This window comes from Ursus arctos, unplaced genomic scaffold, assembly GCF_023065955.2.
Source record: "Ursus arctos isolate Adak ecotype North America unplaced genomic scaffold, UrsArc2.0 scaffold_14, whole genome shotgun sequence".
Lineage (NCBI taxonomy): Eukaryota > Metazoa > Chordata > Mammalia > Carnivora > Ursidae > Ursus > Ursus arctos.
The window spans coordinates 43,825,824-43,843,145 of NW_026622808.1; the positions used below are offsets into that span (position 1 = coordinate 43,825,824).

Consider the following 17,322-nt stretch of genomic DNA (forward strand, 5'->3'; position numbering starts at 1 on the left):
TGCCACCGGATTTGACCAGTCAGGTTCCAGGGCTCCGGATGGGCTGTGTTTCCAGGCTAGCTAGGTATCTGCACACTGAAGTGCTTCAGGTGACAGTGTGTGACCTACCTTGCAGTAAGAGGCCTGGCTGTCTTACTTCTCTTCTTTGCTGGCTCTGAACCTGGACTCTCTTCTGTATTCTATTTCTTCCTCTTAGAAAGAGATCCCTGGAGACAGAGTGACTCTGTAGAATGCTCTGCCTTGAAATATGGACCCAAAGCCTAGATCACAACGTGGTAGCCTATTCCCAAAGAAGCTTGTCACCAATTATTTTGCTCCCTGTATGGGCATGGCATTTCCTCACTGAAAAGTGTTTATTCCTCTGTCCCACCCCTTGAGTCTGGGCTGGCAGGACTGTTCTGACCGACAGACCATGATGGTGGTGACACCATGCCAGTTTCGAGCCAAGTCTTGAGAAGGGCTGGCAGCTTCCGCTTCCTTACTCTTGCGAGCCAGCTGCCGTGTACGTGTGCGTACCTGGAGACTACCGTGCTGTAAGAAGCTGCTTTATAGAAGGATGCTAAGGCTCAACCAGGTTAAGCAGTTCTCAAGAGGTGAACCAGGAACTGGCGGAACTGGAATACAAGCCCAAGTCGGGTTATGAAGTGCAGAGTCCTTTCATTACACCAAGTTGTTGATGTTCTGAAAAGGATGTGTCATTCTAAAACCACTTCTGACCTACTGACCACCTGGGATCTGGGAAAAGGAGAACGTTCTTTGTGGAAGGTGTAGAAGCTTAGGGTCATACAGATCTTGGTTTAATTGTGCTCCATCACTTATCAGTTAAATGACCTTGGGAAAAATTATTCAACTTTTCACAGTTTCTATATCTGATCTGCAAAATGAGGATAGGAACTATCATCTTCGGAGGGTTCTTCTGAGGTTGAACACGTTAACATCATGTCAAGTGCTCAACACAATGCCTGGTACACAGTAAGAGCTCAATAATCATTAGCTATTATTATTACTAGTGTTTAATTCACTGTGGTTAGCTGGGAGTTGACTGCGTCAAGTGTGTTCCTCTCCATAGCTTATAGACTAGATAAAGGTTGGCAGACTATGGCTTGTGGGCCAAACCTAGCTTGTTGTTTGTTTGAAGATTTTATTTACTTATGTGACAGAGAGAGAGAGAGACAGAGAGCACAAGCAGGGGGAGTGGCAGGAAGAGGGAAAGGGAGCAGCAGACTCCCTGCTGAGCAGGGAAAGCCCAATGTGGGACTTGATCCCAGGCTTAGCCACCCAGGTATCCACCTGTTGTTTGTTTTTGTATGGCCCATGAGCTAAGAATGGTTTGCACATTTTTAAGTGGTTGAAAGAAAAATCAAAAGAAGAATAAATATTTCCTGACATGTGAAATTTATAGGAAATTGACATTTCAATGTCCATAAATAAAGTTTTATTGGAATACAGCCACAACCACTCATTTACATCACGTTGCTAGCTGCTTACAAGGGCAGAGGCTGAGAGACCGTGTGGCATGTAAAGTCAAAAATATTTACTTTCTGGTCCTTTCCAGAAGTTCCCTGACCTCTGGGCTAGAACATGCTTAAGTGAGAGACCACGGAGTCGGGGTGGGAAAAGAATTACAAAATGTTATGTCTAATCTTCATTTGCCCATTAACTAGTTGACTGATCTCGGCTACTTGCCTAGCCTCAGGTCCTTATCTATTATAATAGGGCGCCAGGCTGAATGTTTTTTCTTGATTCCTTCCAGAATTCAAAACAAAAAAAAGTTTGTGACTCTCAGATGGTGTATGAGGTAGGTTAGTTCTAGAAAGAATGTGGGATAGAAGCACTTCCCACACCTTGAAAAAGTTATAAATACTCTAGTACTAAAACAAGAGGTTTATTAATATTTTAGTACTCATAAGAGCTCTGGACATGAGGTTCCAGGAAAAATATAGTAACAGGGAAAAGGAAAAGCATTTGAGATAAATAAAGACCATTCCCACAGGTACCAGACAGTGTAGCATGGCCCCACGGGTAGACCTGGCAAAGAGATAAAAGGATTACAATAGGCAGCATGTGCTGAGTATCTACCCTGTGCCAGGCACTGTTTTCTGTGTTTTTCATGAACCATCCAATTTAATATTCCCAGCACCCTCTAGTTGCAGCCCTCTTTCTCTGCACCTCTTTGGGCTGGGGTGAGGAATCACAAAGATAATACGCATAAAGGGGTGTAATAAAAAGGCACGGCAAACCCTCACTGCACCTCCTACTTGCTATACTGCTGTTGCTGGATCAAGCAGGCCAAAGGAACAACTTTCCTGTGACCAGGGAGTGAGCCCCTCTGTGAACTTGCCCGAGTCCCTACATTTGCCCATAGCCTTGCTCAGCTTCCAGTTTTCGTTCTCTTTTTTGTGGCAGAAATGGAATTGGCAGGCTTGACATCTAAATGCATACAGCTCCACGATAAGCATCGTTCAGGCCAGGAATATGGGAGAAGCCGCACACACATCACTGATCAGCAGATTGGAAACAACTGAACAAAGATGTGGGCGTTTCTAAAGGGGAGAAGAGACAGGATAGGACAGTGCTTCAGAGCACAGACTTCGGAGTTGGGTCGCACGGGGCTAAATTCTAGCTCTACCCCTTACTAGACAAGTTCCTTGACTTTTCCATGCCTCACATTCTTTATCTATCAAATGGGAACACTACTACTCTTCATAGAGTTGCTGGGTTATTAACTGAGTTGGCAGATCAGTTCTCAAGGCACGGTAAATAATTATGTGTCTGCTATTATTACTATTTTTGCTGAAAAAAATCAGGTTGTTATCTGTAATCAGACTTGTATATTAAGCTTGGTCCGTCCCTGCATTATTCAATAGCTCCACGTGGCTATATATATTTACATGAATGGAAACATGGAGACTATGGATTCTGGGAAACAAACTGAGGGCTTCAGAGGGGAAGGGGGTGGGGGGATGGGTTAGCCCGGTGATGGGTATTAAGGACGGCACATATTGCATGGAGAACTGGGTGTTATACACAAACAATGAATCATGGAACACTGCATTAAAAACTAATGCAGTTAATATGGTGACTAACATAATAAAAATAAATAAATAAAATAAAATCAAAACACAGATGTAAACAAAATGTAATAGATTAATTTTTTCTGAAAAAAAAGAATGAAAACAAAATATAATTAAAAATTCAACTTTTTAGTTGTAACTAGCCACATTTCAAGTACTTATGAGCCACATGTGGCCAGTGGCTGCTGTATCAAATAATTTGGATACAGAATACTTCCACCCCTGCAGAAAGTTCTATTGGACAGTGCTGGTAGACTCAAGAGACATTCATAAATACAGGTTCTTACTTTTTTTTTTTAAGATTTTATTTATTTATTTGACAGAGAGAGAGAGAGAGCCAGCGAGAGAGGGAACACAAACAGGGGGAGTGGGAGAGGAAGAAGCAGGCTTCCATTGGAGGAGCCTGATGTGGGGCTCGATCCCAGAACGCCAGGATCACACACCCTGAGCCGAAGGCAGACGCTTAACGACTGAGCCACCCAGGCAGCCCCAGGTTCTTACATTTTAAAATGTTAAAAATGAAGAGATGTGCCATCCAATTCGCATGTTAGAACAAGAGATCGGTTGGAGGAGGAAGCAGGAGAAGGAAAAGGGCAAGGATGTCAACAACCTCATCATGTGGATGAAACAAGAATTCAAGGTGGATGGGTGTAATTTAAAGCAATCAAGATGCCAAGAGAGGAATGACAATATTGACACAACCATAACAGGAAGAGGGAGGGGGAGAGGTGTAAGATGGTGAAGCGAGCTAAAGCTCCATCTATGACAGTAGGGAGTCAAATAATCTCTAAGATCAATAAATCAAGAAATAGCAATGTAAGAACAGTACCTGGAACTATGATGATAAAAACAAAATTGTTTCAAGGATCCCTTCTGGGTTCAGGGATTAACGGTGGAAAGGGGCAGGACAGAGAACTGTTGTTTCTTAAAAAATTATTATTATGAGTGTCTGTACTATTTAATTTTTAACCCTATATATATTTCTTTCATAAAAAATTACTGAAAAAAAGAACAAAACGAATGGTAGAATTTTCAACACTTGAGTGGAGAAAGGCATTTTGCAGGAGGAATGTGTCTCCTCTAGAGTAACTTCTTCAAGGTTTTTGGTTGACCAGGAACATGATTCTGAGATATGTCCTCTACAAAGGCAAAAGCAAAACCTAGCAAACCCCACCCCCCATTCCATAATCTGGATGCTCTAAGTGCATCTTGGGAAGATGAATACATTGTTAGTGCCAACTGAGGGACTGACTGCCTGGGGGAGACAGAATGTACCAGTGGGTGGATGTACTGGGACTCTGTGTGCGGGTGAGCAGTTGAGCAAACCTCAGTGGCTCCTGCTTGGGGCCAAGTGACGATTACAGTGAAAGCCCCTTACAACACTTTTAGAGGACTGCAGAGAAACACAACCCTTGAAGTATACCTGCAATCATAGAGAGCATAATGGATTCCCCAGCTCCGTCACCCAGGGGCTGAAACGTCTCCTTTGCTGGCCGAAGATCAAGGGTGTTTCTGGCCAATTACGAAGTGCAGTACCCACATAAGCACCACGTAAATGCTACATAGAGAACATACGTCATGAGGCCATCTTCTCTTCCTTTCCTTTTTCGAAGGGCTGGAGTTTATAAATGCTGTTTTTGCAGATGTGGGAACTGTGACACCAAAAATGTTTTATCGGAGGCTCACCAGGTGGCCATGGCTCAGAAAAATGATCGACTGGCTTTCCAAATCTGGTGCACATTTGAAAGAAAAGACTTAAACACTGAAATGTTTAAAAATAAGGTTTCCCTCAGTTGCTTATAAATAGAACCAGTGTTGGAAAAAATTTCAGATAATAAAATGTGAATATTGGAGTCCAAGTCTGGACTCTCCTGCCATCTCAAATACTGGCTGTGTGAGTTTGGGAAAAACCATTGTTCAGTTTTCTCATAGACTACATAGAAATGTCAAATATCTGATATATATAGTCATATACAAAACCATGGACACATTCACCAATGCCTGAATGCCCAACTGACACCATCTATGTGATGCTTCTAACAACCTGTCCTCTCATTTTACAACTGAAGGTACTGTGGCTCAGAGTGGTTAAATCGCTCTCCTCAGGGAACACAGCTAAGAGCTAGGATTTGAACCCAAGTGGGTCTAACTTCCAAGGATCTGCTACTATATTACACTGCTCTAACCTTATTCACAAGATAATTTCCCAAAGTCTGAAGATCAAATCCAGATGATGACTATGGAGATACTTATGATGATATTCACCTATTACCACGAATGAGACCTCGTATATAACTATCGTGTAACCATGATGCATATTCTGAAATGACCTCTGAGGACGGCTGTAGAGCTTCTGAGGGGCTGGGGGAAGGTGGGAGAAAGCGTAGGCTTTCCTGGAAAGTGTCCTTACGCAAGAACAGGAAAACCTCGAGTTAGAGGGTTGCTGGTTGATTGCACGGCTTCTGTGCATGTTCATAAATATTGATTGTGATTAAACTATTATCATAGTAATGAGGGTAATAATGCCTCCTACAGCCCATCCCACCACACTACTCGAAGTCCCTACCTTTCATTAAACAAAGAGCTGCTGGCACTGCTGGGGAGCTGGGCAGGAGGCAGGGAAATGATCTCTATTAAGCAAAAGCTTCTGTTCCGGGCACTGATTAGGAGCCATAGCCTCATTAACGACAATTGTTCGTCTCTCCTGTTGCTCAGGGTACTGTGCTCCGAGACTGGGTCCAGGAAGTGTATGTTCTCATCTCTCTTCCCCCCTGGGGCTTCCGAACAGATGCCCGATTGAAGGAGACATGTTTTTCCTTCCAGTTTCCCTCATTTCTGTCCCAATCCTTCATTCCCAGCGAGGATTTCTGCAAGGCTCCAAGGCTCCTTCAAACCTACCCTTTTAACGATGACTTAACAATGGCTGCATGCTTATTATTTGCCTGGCATAAGGCTAAGCGCTTTACAAGTAATTAACCCTCACAATGGAGGGCATGATGATTATTAACATCGATGGATGAGGAAACTGAGCTCAGAGAGGTTTAACAACTTCCTCAAAGACGCACAGCTGGCAGCAGTGTGTAGCTTCCTCAGAGACACAAAGCTGGGGTCAACATGGGTGTATCAGACTCCAGGGTTTGACCTCTTCACGGTGCTGTACTGCTTTTCCGTTTGTCTCTTTACACGGCATACTCTCATTTTAGGAGAAACTTGGAAGTACAACCTGAAAAGCTTTAGTTTTATAAATTCTCCAAGCAGGTACAAAGGCGTATTTTTATTCCAGCATGAGTGCAGGCCTCTGCCCATCTCTGGCATTTTTGGGTTTTGCTCTGCCTTCGGAACACCTCTCAACACTGAGATGCCCAACAAAACAAAAGTTGAAGAGGGCGAGCACCAGGTCTTTCTCGTGTCTCTCTGGCTTCCGCAAGGCTTTGGTGCTAAGCAAAGGAGGGCCCTGCTGTCATGACTGAATAGTCCTCTTTCTGCACGAGGGGATCACCTGTTAGCCCGTTGCCCTCCCCTTGTCCCCCAGCTGCCTCAGCCTGAACTCGAAGGTGCAGATTGTTTGTGTCACCACTGCCAGTGATAGTTTGTCCAGCAGAGTCAGTCTAGGTCTGGTGCACATGGAGAATTTTTTCCTCTTCTTTTTCCTCATCTCAGGTAAAGAATGGGGACAACAAAAAAATGGACAAGGGACAAGGTCTGGGTTCTGTGTCTAATATGTCTAGATGTTGAAGTCATTTTCATTCTCTGGTCTCAGTTTACACAACTGTAAAATGGGGCAGTGAGAAGGCATCACAACCTCCCAAACTTCCAGGCATCAATCCCACCTTCCTGACTTCAGCTATGGCCCAGGTGCTGTACTATACTTACTTCTAGACTTCACATTCTTCTTTAAATTGCCTCACTTTTTCAATACTTAATTATAAAAAGAAAATGTATATCACTGCCCTAAATGGAAAATCAATATCAAGATACAATCAAGAGGAGAAGGAAGTAAGAGTAAAAGTACACACAATATAAATAAAAATAACATCATTACATTCTAGGTAGACATAATTGCCTGCAGAGGGTGCTGAGCCCAAGACGTGCTCCCTCTTTCTCTCTTTGTTACACATGAAGATTTGCAATTTTAGAGAAGTATGCGAGATGGATAAGCACTCAGTGGAAACTTACCCCTTGATATAAAGATAAAGATGAAAATGAAATTAAAAAGGGGACCGTTCTTTCACAGTGGAACTGGTGTTATTTAATGCAGCATTTTTGTGACATCTAACATCATCTCAGGTACCACGTGGTACATCTCCGGTGCCTGGAAAACACTCAGGGATATGTAGAAAGGAAGAAGGAGGAGGAGAAAGAGGAAGAAGAGGGAGGGAGGAACCACCCTGTCTGGCAGCACGTGCCAATTCTGTGGTGCAAACAATTGCACCATGGTCCATTTCAAGCTGCCAGTGGGACATCACGAAATGCAGAGATGGGAAGAGATGTGGAGAAGTGGCGCTCACCAGGAGGGAGAAACTGAGCAGACACAGCACATCACTGCAAACACTGGACCAGAAAACCTCAAAAGTTCCTTCGGTTGTATGCACTCTAGATAGTAACTTCCAGACAACGAGAGCTAAGATCTTAAAAAAAAACAAAAAAAACAAACCAACTTTCTATTTTTACAACATCTAGTTTAGTAATCTATATATAGCAGTCATGGAAAACATGGTGGCAGATCAAGTAATTGGTCCTACTACTCAGGACTCAGGGACTATAAGCACAGTAAGAACCATAATAATAACATCAGCTAACAAGTGTCAGATGCTTACCTCATTCTAGGTACCTAACAGTTCTCATTTAATTCTAACAACATCACGGAATAGAGGTCTTATGATTGGGCCCATTGTATAGGTCAGTAAACTAAGGTCAGAGCTTAATTAACCTGTCCAGGATTATACTCCAGTAAGCGGCAGAACCGGACAAACAAGTAACTTAGGTGTATGTTGAAATAATCCTGATTCAACCTAAAATAAGCATGGGGAATGGGTTATTCAATTCTAGTTAACTGAATATTTTGATTAATAGGTATTCTAGAAACTGTGTAGGAATGAAAAATTCTGGAAGAATGAAAACACTAACGGGACACCTGGGTGGCTCAGTCGGTTAAGCATCTGACTCTTGATCTCAGCTTGGGTCTTGATCTCAGGGTTGTGAGCTCAAGACCTGTGTTGGGCTCCACCCTGGGTATGGAGCCTACTTAAAAGAAATAAGAAATAAAATAAAATAAAATAAAATAAAATAAAATAAAATAAAATAAAATAAAATAAAACACTAAACGCTAAAATACATTAAACTTAATGGAAAACATCTCTGATGAGTCAGAATTTTGAGTACAAGGATGTGCCGAAATGGAGCTGTAGAGAGTTTTGGTTGATCTTGTGATGAATAGTGACTTCGGTTGCTGAGAAGAAATGATTACTATACTAAAGACCGACAAGGTGAGAGAATAGTTAAAAGTGCTAGGATCATTTAAACCTTCTTACAGGTTGAAGTTGAAGGTAAGGCTAAGGGCTATTTATTGGGCATCCACGGCATGCCAGGTGTCCTGCCCGGTGACTGCACACTGTAGTTGCAGTCGTCTTGTCAGCTCTCTGAAAGAGGCACCAGCACCCCCACTCAACAGATGAAGAGACTGAGGCTCACAAATGGTCACTAACTCACCCACATTTCTGTTAGTCTGGGCTTCACAATCATATCTCTCCCTCCAACTTTCTGGTGATAAGCTTCCCACTATATGTAGTTCAGAGGTCAGGGCGGCATTTCTAACTTTTAATTTCAGAGCAATTATTTTGTGTTTGAAGCCCCATCTGTATTCATTAGGTATTTCTTTCATAACTGACATTCCTGAGACCTAGTCACTCAGCACCTCAGTCTGGAGAAAATACTGTGTCTGTCTTATGTTTGTTTGTTTTCTAAAGAACATTAAGGGAAATGGTTAACTCTGGATGCTTCTTTTTTTCTTCTGAAAAGCATCTGCAGGGCTGCTTCGGACAGCAGGTATGTTAATTGTCAACTACGTTTTCAAGGCATGAACTGGAAATGAGGATGATGTCCTACTAGGTGATAAAATTATCTGTCATAAACCCCAAAGTGGATGTCAAGTTCTGAACCGTTGGGGAAGGGCTGATGAAAGAAGTCAGTCGAAGGCATGGCAGATCAGTGCTTTACAGTTCTTGAACGTTTCAGAGCACAGTGGCTTTTTTTGGGTCAATGTGAACAAACTACATTAGACAGAATAAGTCTTGCCTTCCAATGGTGGCTCAAAGCTTCAAAATCAGACTACAAAGCCAACATTTCTGGTAACAGTAGTCAGTCTCTCTGTGACCTCTCTTAGCTTCTCCAGCTGAATCAATTTTGGATAATGTCCATTGTAAGCCCTTAGATCCCATCACCACAGGCAAGTTCCTTCATTATCAGGCTCAAGACCAGCTGTTCCTTTACTCCATGCCTGTCCTTCTCCTCCTTTTAGTCTGGCCTTTCGCCGAGTCACAGTGGACTTCCAGTTCCCAGAATGTACTAGACCTTCCCTTTCTCCTCTGTGTCTTTGTACCCTGTACTCTTCCTTCTCTTCTTTGCTATCCATTAGATCTCAGCTCAAATGTCATTTCCTTCATGGCCTCCCAGAGGAGGTTGGGTACCTTCAGGCTATTGTCCCATTGCATCAGCTACTTCTCCCTCTCTCTGGGAAACTGCCACATGTGTAAATTACTTGTTGAGAATATATCTGCCTCATGAGAATATATACTAAGAGGCATTATCCCTCTTCCTCATTGCTACGCTCCCAGTGCCTAGCATCAAGTAAGTGCTCAACAAACATGTGGAATGAAGGAATAGTATGAAACTGAAGATTATGTGGAAAGCACAGAAGCAACGAGGGATTGTGAATGTCTTCTATTCCTTTGGTTTTATTGCAAAACAGTTGGTGGGTAAATTACTTACAAAATATTATTGCTGGTAAGATGTGAAAAAAATAGAGGACTCTTCCTTAGAAATAGTATCAGTAAGTGGATGGTTCCTGGAAGAGTTGCTAATTGATTTCATTTATGAGTTTCTCTGCTTCTATGGAGAATAACATTCTGGAGACGATAAAGGAGTAAATCTAAGGTGGAGTCTTAGAACTCGTATGACTTTGGACAAATAACTTCTCTCATCTGTAAAATGAAGATAATAATCGTGTCTATTGCATAGGCTGATTGGGAGGATCAACGAGGAAATGCATGTGAATCATTTAGCACAGCATTTGATGCATAGTAAATGTTCAGTAAAGGTCAGCAATTACCACCATGGTTGGTGCTTCTGTCCAAGGTAGGCACCTCCACTCTGAAGGAAGCCAACTGACTTGAATCACATGGATTCAGCATCTGATAATCTGCTGATGTTACCCTCTGAGGGTAGAGTAAGACCTCTCTGTCTATACCGCCATCACCAAACCACACTATAAAAAGCCATCTCTTCCACGCTGGGCATTCCCTGTAGCCAAAGCAAAAATAGGACGTCATCAGAGATCACACTAATAATTATGAACCCTCACCCCACTCTAAAATTTGAACTGCTTCCTGACCACAATGTTCTGGGGACAGAAGTGAATTCCTTTGATCCAGTTCCGGCTTTTGACCAAAGTGGCAGTCTTGTTCTTTGGCATGACATCAAGAGCTCTGCACAAAAGCAGTCTATGCTGCTGGTTGATCTGCACTTAACACCAGCCCTGGTCTTAGATTCTAGCAGGAAGAAGCATTTTCTACTTTGTTTCATTTCTAAGTGGCAAAACAATTAAAATGCTAGCAAATGGAAAGAAAGGGTAAATGTGGGTGATTTGAGACCTAGGAGATTGGACATATGGTGGGGTTTGGGCCCCTGACAGTTCTGAATGAGGCTTTATCCCGCCTGTCCTAAGTGGCTTCCATTTCCATCGTGACCATCTCAAATGGACTGGCTTGATGGGGGAATCTTGAGTGAATTCTAGGGGCCTTGAGAGGATTTGAGGTAATTATTCTGTCTATAAGGGGAGTGGGTGTGGGCCCCTCCTACATTGTCACTCCTCCTTGGAGGCCCCAGAGTTTATGGGAGAGAGTACGCTGGTCAAGCTGGAGGGCTTAACCTCTCTGAGCCTCAGTCTGATCTCCTGCACAAGAGCGTTGCTGGAATGGCAGTGTTCAGAGGATGCAATAAGAAACATGTATTTAAAGCGCTTAGCCCTGTGCCAGGCACGTAGCAAGTGCCTAAAGAACAGGAGCGCTTGCTCCTGTCGCTATTTTAGACTTCTGAATTCATCTAATAAAACCATCGTCATATTACGCCACAGGGAGTGAAAAGCCAAGTGTGGTCCTGAGTTCCAGGTCACAGAGCTCCCGGGTGAGGGGCAGGGCTGGAACCCCATCCCAGGTCTCCCCACTCCTGGGCTGTCTTTGTGCTGTACGCCCCTGGTTCTCAGGACTCATTCGGCTCAGCGGAGCTCTTCAAGACCTCACCGTTTGGGGGCCTTCCACATTGCCCCCTTCAATCAAGTCTCCACCCCCAACATGTGCTCAGTCTCTAAATCCTGTCCATGTTCCTTCCAAAATATCCTGCAGAAATGCCTCCTACTTTCCTGCCTCCTCGTCATTGTAATTGCTGTTCTGTATAGAAGAGATTCCCCTCTTTTCAGCCACGGCTGACCCCTCTTAGTTTCAGCCCATGTCTTCTCCTCAGAGACCTTCTGTGACCATCCTTGCTGAAGCAATGCTACCTCCATCTCCTTTCTCTCTCTCTCCCTTTCTTTCTAGTTTGTGGCCTGTATAGCACTCCCCCCTCCTTTAATTTTCTTTCCTTTTTTATTGTCTGTCTCTTTACCAAAATGTAAGCTCCAAAAGAACGGAGAACGTGTCTTCCACTCATTGCTGTGTTCCCAGCAACTAGCACAATGCATGACACATAGGTGCCTGGTAAATATGTTGGGTGAATGAATGAACGAGTGAATGAATGAATGAGTGGATTCCAGAACTAGCATATTTATTAACACGTGGATAGGACCAAGGAAAGGATTTTAATATGTTTGGAGAGAGACCCAGGTACCTGCTTTGTCCCCCTTCCTGGCCTCCTAAAAGAACACTGTGAGGCTACCCACCAGACAAGGACCCTTCCAGGCAGGCAACCCACACAAAAGCACATCTTGCAGTCAGGGGAAATGGGAGGATATTTGCTAATCGCGACTTCCAACTGGGCTGATCTTTCCAAAGTTCGAAAGGCGCCTGCCTCCAGAAATCCCAGGCTGCTCCTGCTGCTGAGGCTGGGGAGGGAGGAGAGGAGGGGTGCGCCTGGACGCCTCTCGGGCTGGCACGAAGAAGCCACATCTCCTCCTCCCTCCTCCCCCCAGCTCCTCTCCAAGAGAGGAAGCAATGCAGATGGAGACGAGAAATAAATATTCCTGCCTGCTCCGTGCCACTGCAGACGTTTTCCAAAATGTCTGGCTTGGACCATGAAATCAAGCCCACCCAGGAAAGGAGGCGCTCAGCGGGAGAAAGAGGGGGAAAGGGTGGCATATTTGTCGATACTTGTCAGCTTTCTGGGGGGCACAGCACATGGCTCATACTTGGCAGCCCTGCTGAGGTGGGGACGTGGTAAGTGCACAGTAATACTTGAAGAATTGAATCAGAAATGGGAGCAGAGTTAAGGAAATCCTGCCAGGATGTCGGCACCATCTCTCTGCCTTTGTCCAGGGTCCTGGGACTCACAGCTGGCTCTCTCTTCACTGATTTCCAGGCTCTTTCCACAATGCCTGCTGCCCCTGCTCAAACCTCTGCCCTCCCCTCCACTCCACTCTGGTGTAATTAGTACAACTGGGCTGCAGGAAGTTTCAAAGGCCCATTGAAATTTGGGCAGGAGCTCAGAATCCACGTGCGGAGATAGATATTCCTGCCACCTCTAAGCACAGCTCGCGTTCTCCAACGCTGGAATACCAGCAGGAGATGAGAACAGAGGCTGCAAATGATAAGTGGGTGCTTTTGGCCATGGGATGGCCAAGTGTGTGGGAGAAGTGTCACTAAGGAAGGGAAGTTACAGGCCCAGCAACAGGCACTGAAGTGTTCTGCAGTTACGGGGACTTCACTAGGCATGCTGTGAGGCTGCAAAATGTCTCAGAAAAGAGATGAGAGCATGAGAATTTCAGCTTGAAAACTCCTGCCTAGGCTATGTGAGGTCTTCTTTGTTTCTCACCCTCCTGTGAGAATCCCCCTGGTGTGGTGTCCTCATACTGCTGCCACAGGACCACCTTCCACTAGTTCTACTGGGAAGTCAGTCATGAGGGTGGGGCCCCGGGGGGGACTGAATTCTGCTCTATAAAAAGCAGAGGGGCTTTCCTGGTTTGCACTCATTCAAGTCCAGTGCAGTAAAAACACTTGCTTAAAATGAAGACTCAAAGAAAGTGATATCTTTTGTGGGTGTCAGGGGAATGTTTTCCAGAAATGTTGTAGTTAATTCTGCCTCTTTTCACCATTTCCATGACTTCACTGAGGAATGAAAGATTATCTAATATTTCCCACTCAATGTGCCCTGAATCCTTCTTTATGAATCTTCCCCACTCATCTGCCCATCTGCCTTCCAGTGCTAGGCAACTGCCGGCTGAATCCCACTCTCTCCAGGAAGTTGTTCGATGGTGGGGGGAAGCTGACAGAAGACCTGGCTTCCTATCTCCACTCTGCCCATTGCTGTGTGACCTTAGACAAAGTACTTCCCCTCTGGGGGCCTTGGTTTCTTTGTTTGTCAAAGGTGTGGCTGGATAGGTATCCTTTCAGCTGGGACGCATGACGGGTGGTTCTACAGAGAGCTATAGGGTAGATCTCCTACTGTCACCATCGTCTACCCCACCCCACCTCTACCACTAAATTCCAGGGACTGGGGCTATCACTCCCATGGGGTTGGGCTCATTCCTCATATCTGGAAGTTTAGAGCTGCATATTAAAACAAGCTGGATATGTGGGTACACGGATGCTATCTAGATTTGTTTTAAATGTTTTCTGTCTACATTTCCCCTAATTTCCAGAAAATCTAACGCATGGGAAATACCCAAAAAAGGCATATTTAAGGAGAACTTGTGTGCATGTGTGTTTGTGCTATATAATAATCATGTTAGTTATCTTTCATTAATGATAGCCACCATTTATTGAGGCCTGCTTCTTGCGAGGACTATGCTATGCTCTTTCTCTTACATTATAATCTTCACAATAGCTCATCATAGAAGACATTATCCACTCCTCACTCCCATACATCACAGTAGTCGACCACCATTAACACACGTATGCACAAACCCAAACCAAAATTACACCATAGCACCCCTCTCCAAAGCCAAAACCAAACCGAAACAAAGCTGAGGCTCAGAGACGTTGAGACAGCTACTGAAGATCACAAAGCTGATCAATATTGGCAATGGGATTTGAACCTGGTTCTGCTAGATTCCAAAGATGATGATTTACTATCCCCTACCCTGTGCTGGACCTTGTCTTGGCATTCAGTGCCTTTCTAGGATATTCTTCATACATTAAGGCTGTTTTAAAGACCCAGAGATAATAGGACTTAAATTGATTGCCTTTCCTATGGCACTGTCAGAGGAAAACTGGTCTCAGAGCCAGCAAAAACACTGCTATCAGAAATGGCAGGAAAACATGCAGCTGTCATAGCCACCAAGCACAAGAAGGGTGGGAGAACCAGGCCCCCAAAGCAGCTCAATCCCAGTGACCATCTCCATTGGTCATTTACCTACAGAGAATTAGGCTGGCTTCTGCCCACAACCAAACTCACTTCTATGCCTGTACCCAATTCTGGCAAAGAATTAGAGCCCCTCACAATTTGTACAGACTCCATCATCTGCTCCAGAGGTTGTAAACTCCAGTGTTCCCAAGCCCAGGCAGGTACATGAATGAGCAAAATAGCCAGGAGGACACTACAGGAAACTGGCAAACACATGTCTGGTCAATGGGGACCACCGTGACTCCACTCCAGCAGATGGCTGCTATGCAATTATATAGGCCCAGAGCTGCTAACTGTCCCCTTTATAAAGAAAGCCTGGAATATGGACATCCCTGCAAATTTTCTCAGTTTTTAAATGTAGGCAACTAATCCAGTTAAGAAAAGTGTACCTGACACAGTGAGGTCCAAATAAAACATATTTAAAAGCTCTGTCTGACCTGAAGGTCTCTATTTGCAACCTTTAAAATTAATTTTCCTCATTTACAGATGGGGAAATGGTAGCCCGGAAACATGAAGTGATTTGTCTGAGATAGCTAACATGGGCTCAGGCCAGCAACTCTCTTTTGGATACATACATATAGAGACATATGTGTGTGTGTGTGTACATACATATACATACATACATATTGTATATTCACAAGTGAAATAGAAATGATTTTGGATTACCTGCTGTTGTGAAATGTCCTGCTAATTCTCCTAATGTTATTATACATTGGCAGTTGACCTTAATTAACATACTTATACAAACCCAAACCAAAGTGACACATTGGCACTCCGCCCCTAAACCCAAACCCAAACTCAAACTAAAACAAAAACCAGGCAAGAAAGAAGCTCTTTACTTACGGTAAATGACAAAAAAGAAGAAAACAAAGTCCCTTCGTCATATCTGGATAATTTTGCCAGTACTCCTTCCAAGATAGTAACGAACTAGTAAAACAGCAAAAAAGAAGAATTATTATTTCAGACTCTAATTGTTCACATTAAGGCACAACATTTCCCAATCACACAGAGACTAGCAATGACCTCGCTCAGTTTTGCATTCTATTATTTGATTCCCGCTTTTGGGGAAAGGAATAGATTGCTTTCACATAGAAATATTTGACTTATCCGGCTTTCTCTTCATTATTATGTGATTGCAAATACAGAGTGTTACAGAAGTACAAAGTGACAAAATATTATTGAGTTGCATACAGCATGCGATAATATTAAACGCACTTTTCAAAATCCAAAACTGCGCAAAGCAGTTTTTACGTTACATATTAGCACTACATTTAATCCAATCTATTTTTATTTGTATTTTATCAGTAATTTGGGGGAAACAGAAGTTTAGCACTGGCAAATATAAATGTCTTCCCATTCAGCATTACTTAGTTAAAATTCTATAATTCATGAGGGTGACTGAAATAGCTTTATCTGACTTTTATGTTTTATTATGACTCTCACTGCATGTGAAACGAGGGGAAAGGGGGTTTTCAGGATGGCAGAATTCCTTATTACCGTTTAACTTTCTGTTTCTAAAATCTAACTTTGTCAGTGCTGAAAAACAAAACAAACATTTTCCACATAACCTAGTGCAACGTCTGGGGACAATTTCTTATTAAGTTAACACATGCCACTTCATCCATTCATCTTCGCACGGCTTGCAATCACCAGAAAAAATCATTCCGAGCTGAGCTTGGGTGATGTACAATCTTGTTTCCTGAGAGATACAAGTATCCAGCTCAACTTTTTAACGTGTTACATTTTAATGGAAATGCAGATATAACAAAGTGATGTTCACAATGAAACATTTCACCTGAAGCTGAAGGTTACCTTTGCAACCAAGAGTGTTATCATTTCTTTAACAGTCTCTTCAATTAGTTCATCTATTTTTGAATGGTATTGATGCTAAAGAACACAGAAAGACAAATATTAGCATTTGGGGAGGTGATGGCATTGCATCCGTCAGTAATTTTTAGACAACACAATTTATAAATAAAGCCTGGCCTGCAGACCCAGTTTATTTCCATACTCCCAGAAGCAGCTATAAGATTCTGACTCCAGGTCTTTGATGAAGAGAGATCTGAGGTTCTTAAAAAAATTACCAGCCACGTGATTCCTCACCCAGGGTTTTTGATGGCTTTGATATGTGTAGATACATACACACGATTACAAATAGCACGCATGGATGGCTTCATGGCCTAGTGGTGTGTGGATCTGGAACTTACAAAACAAGATATCACAATAATTTAATATAGGGGATGAAGAAGTTCTCTTTGGAAAACTGCTGGGGGATGTGGCTCAGAATTTGACTAAGACATGGTGACTGATTTTGCAAAAACTGTTCTGAAACCCTCTGATACTTTGGGTTCATGCCCCAGAGCCCACTAGTTCTATCTCTAGATGTTCACTGAGTGCAGTGCCAAAGTGTCATTTTCTGAACCCTTGTGGCAGCCGCTCATTTTCTCTATTCATGGAAAAGCAGACCCAGGTTTAGAGC

At 43.4% G+C, this 17,322-nt stretch overlaps 1 protein-coding gene across 1 annotated transcript in view; it reads right to left on the reverse strand.

The window, feature by feature from the left end:
* Positions 1-17,322, reverse strand: part of CADPS (calcium dependent secretion activator) — a 793,408-nt gene that overhangs the window by 52,469 nt on the left and 723,617 nt on the right. The window contains exons 33-34 of the mRNA XM_057311862.1: positions 16,656-16,730; positions 15,687-15,770 (exon numbers count right to left, since the gene is read on the reverse strand). Of these exons, the coding sequence (XP_057167845.1) occupies positions 15,687-15,770; positions 16,656-16,730 (159 nt within the window). The remainder of the gene's footprint in view (positions 1-15,686; positions 15,771-16,655; positions 16,731-17,322) is intronic.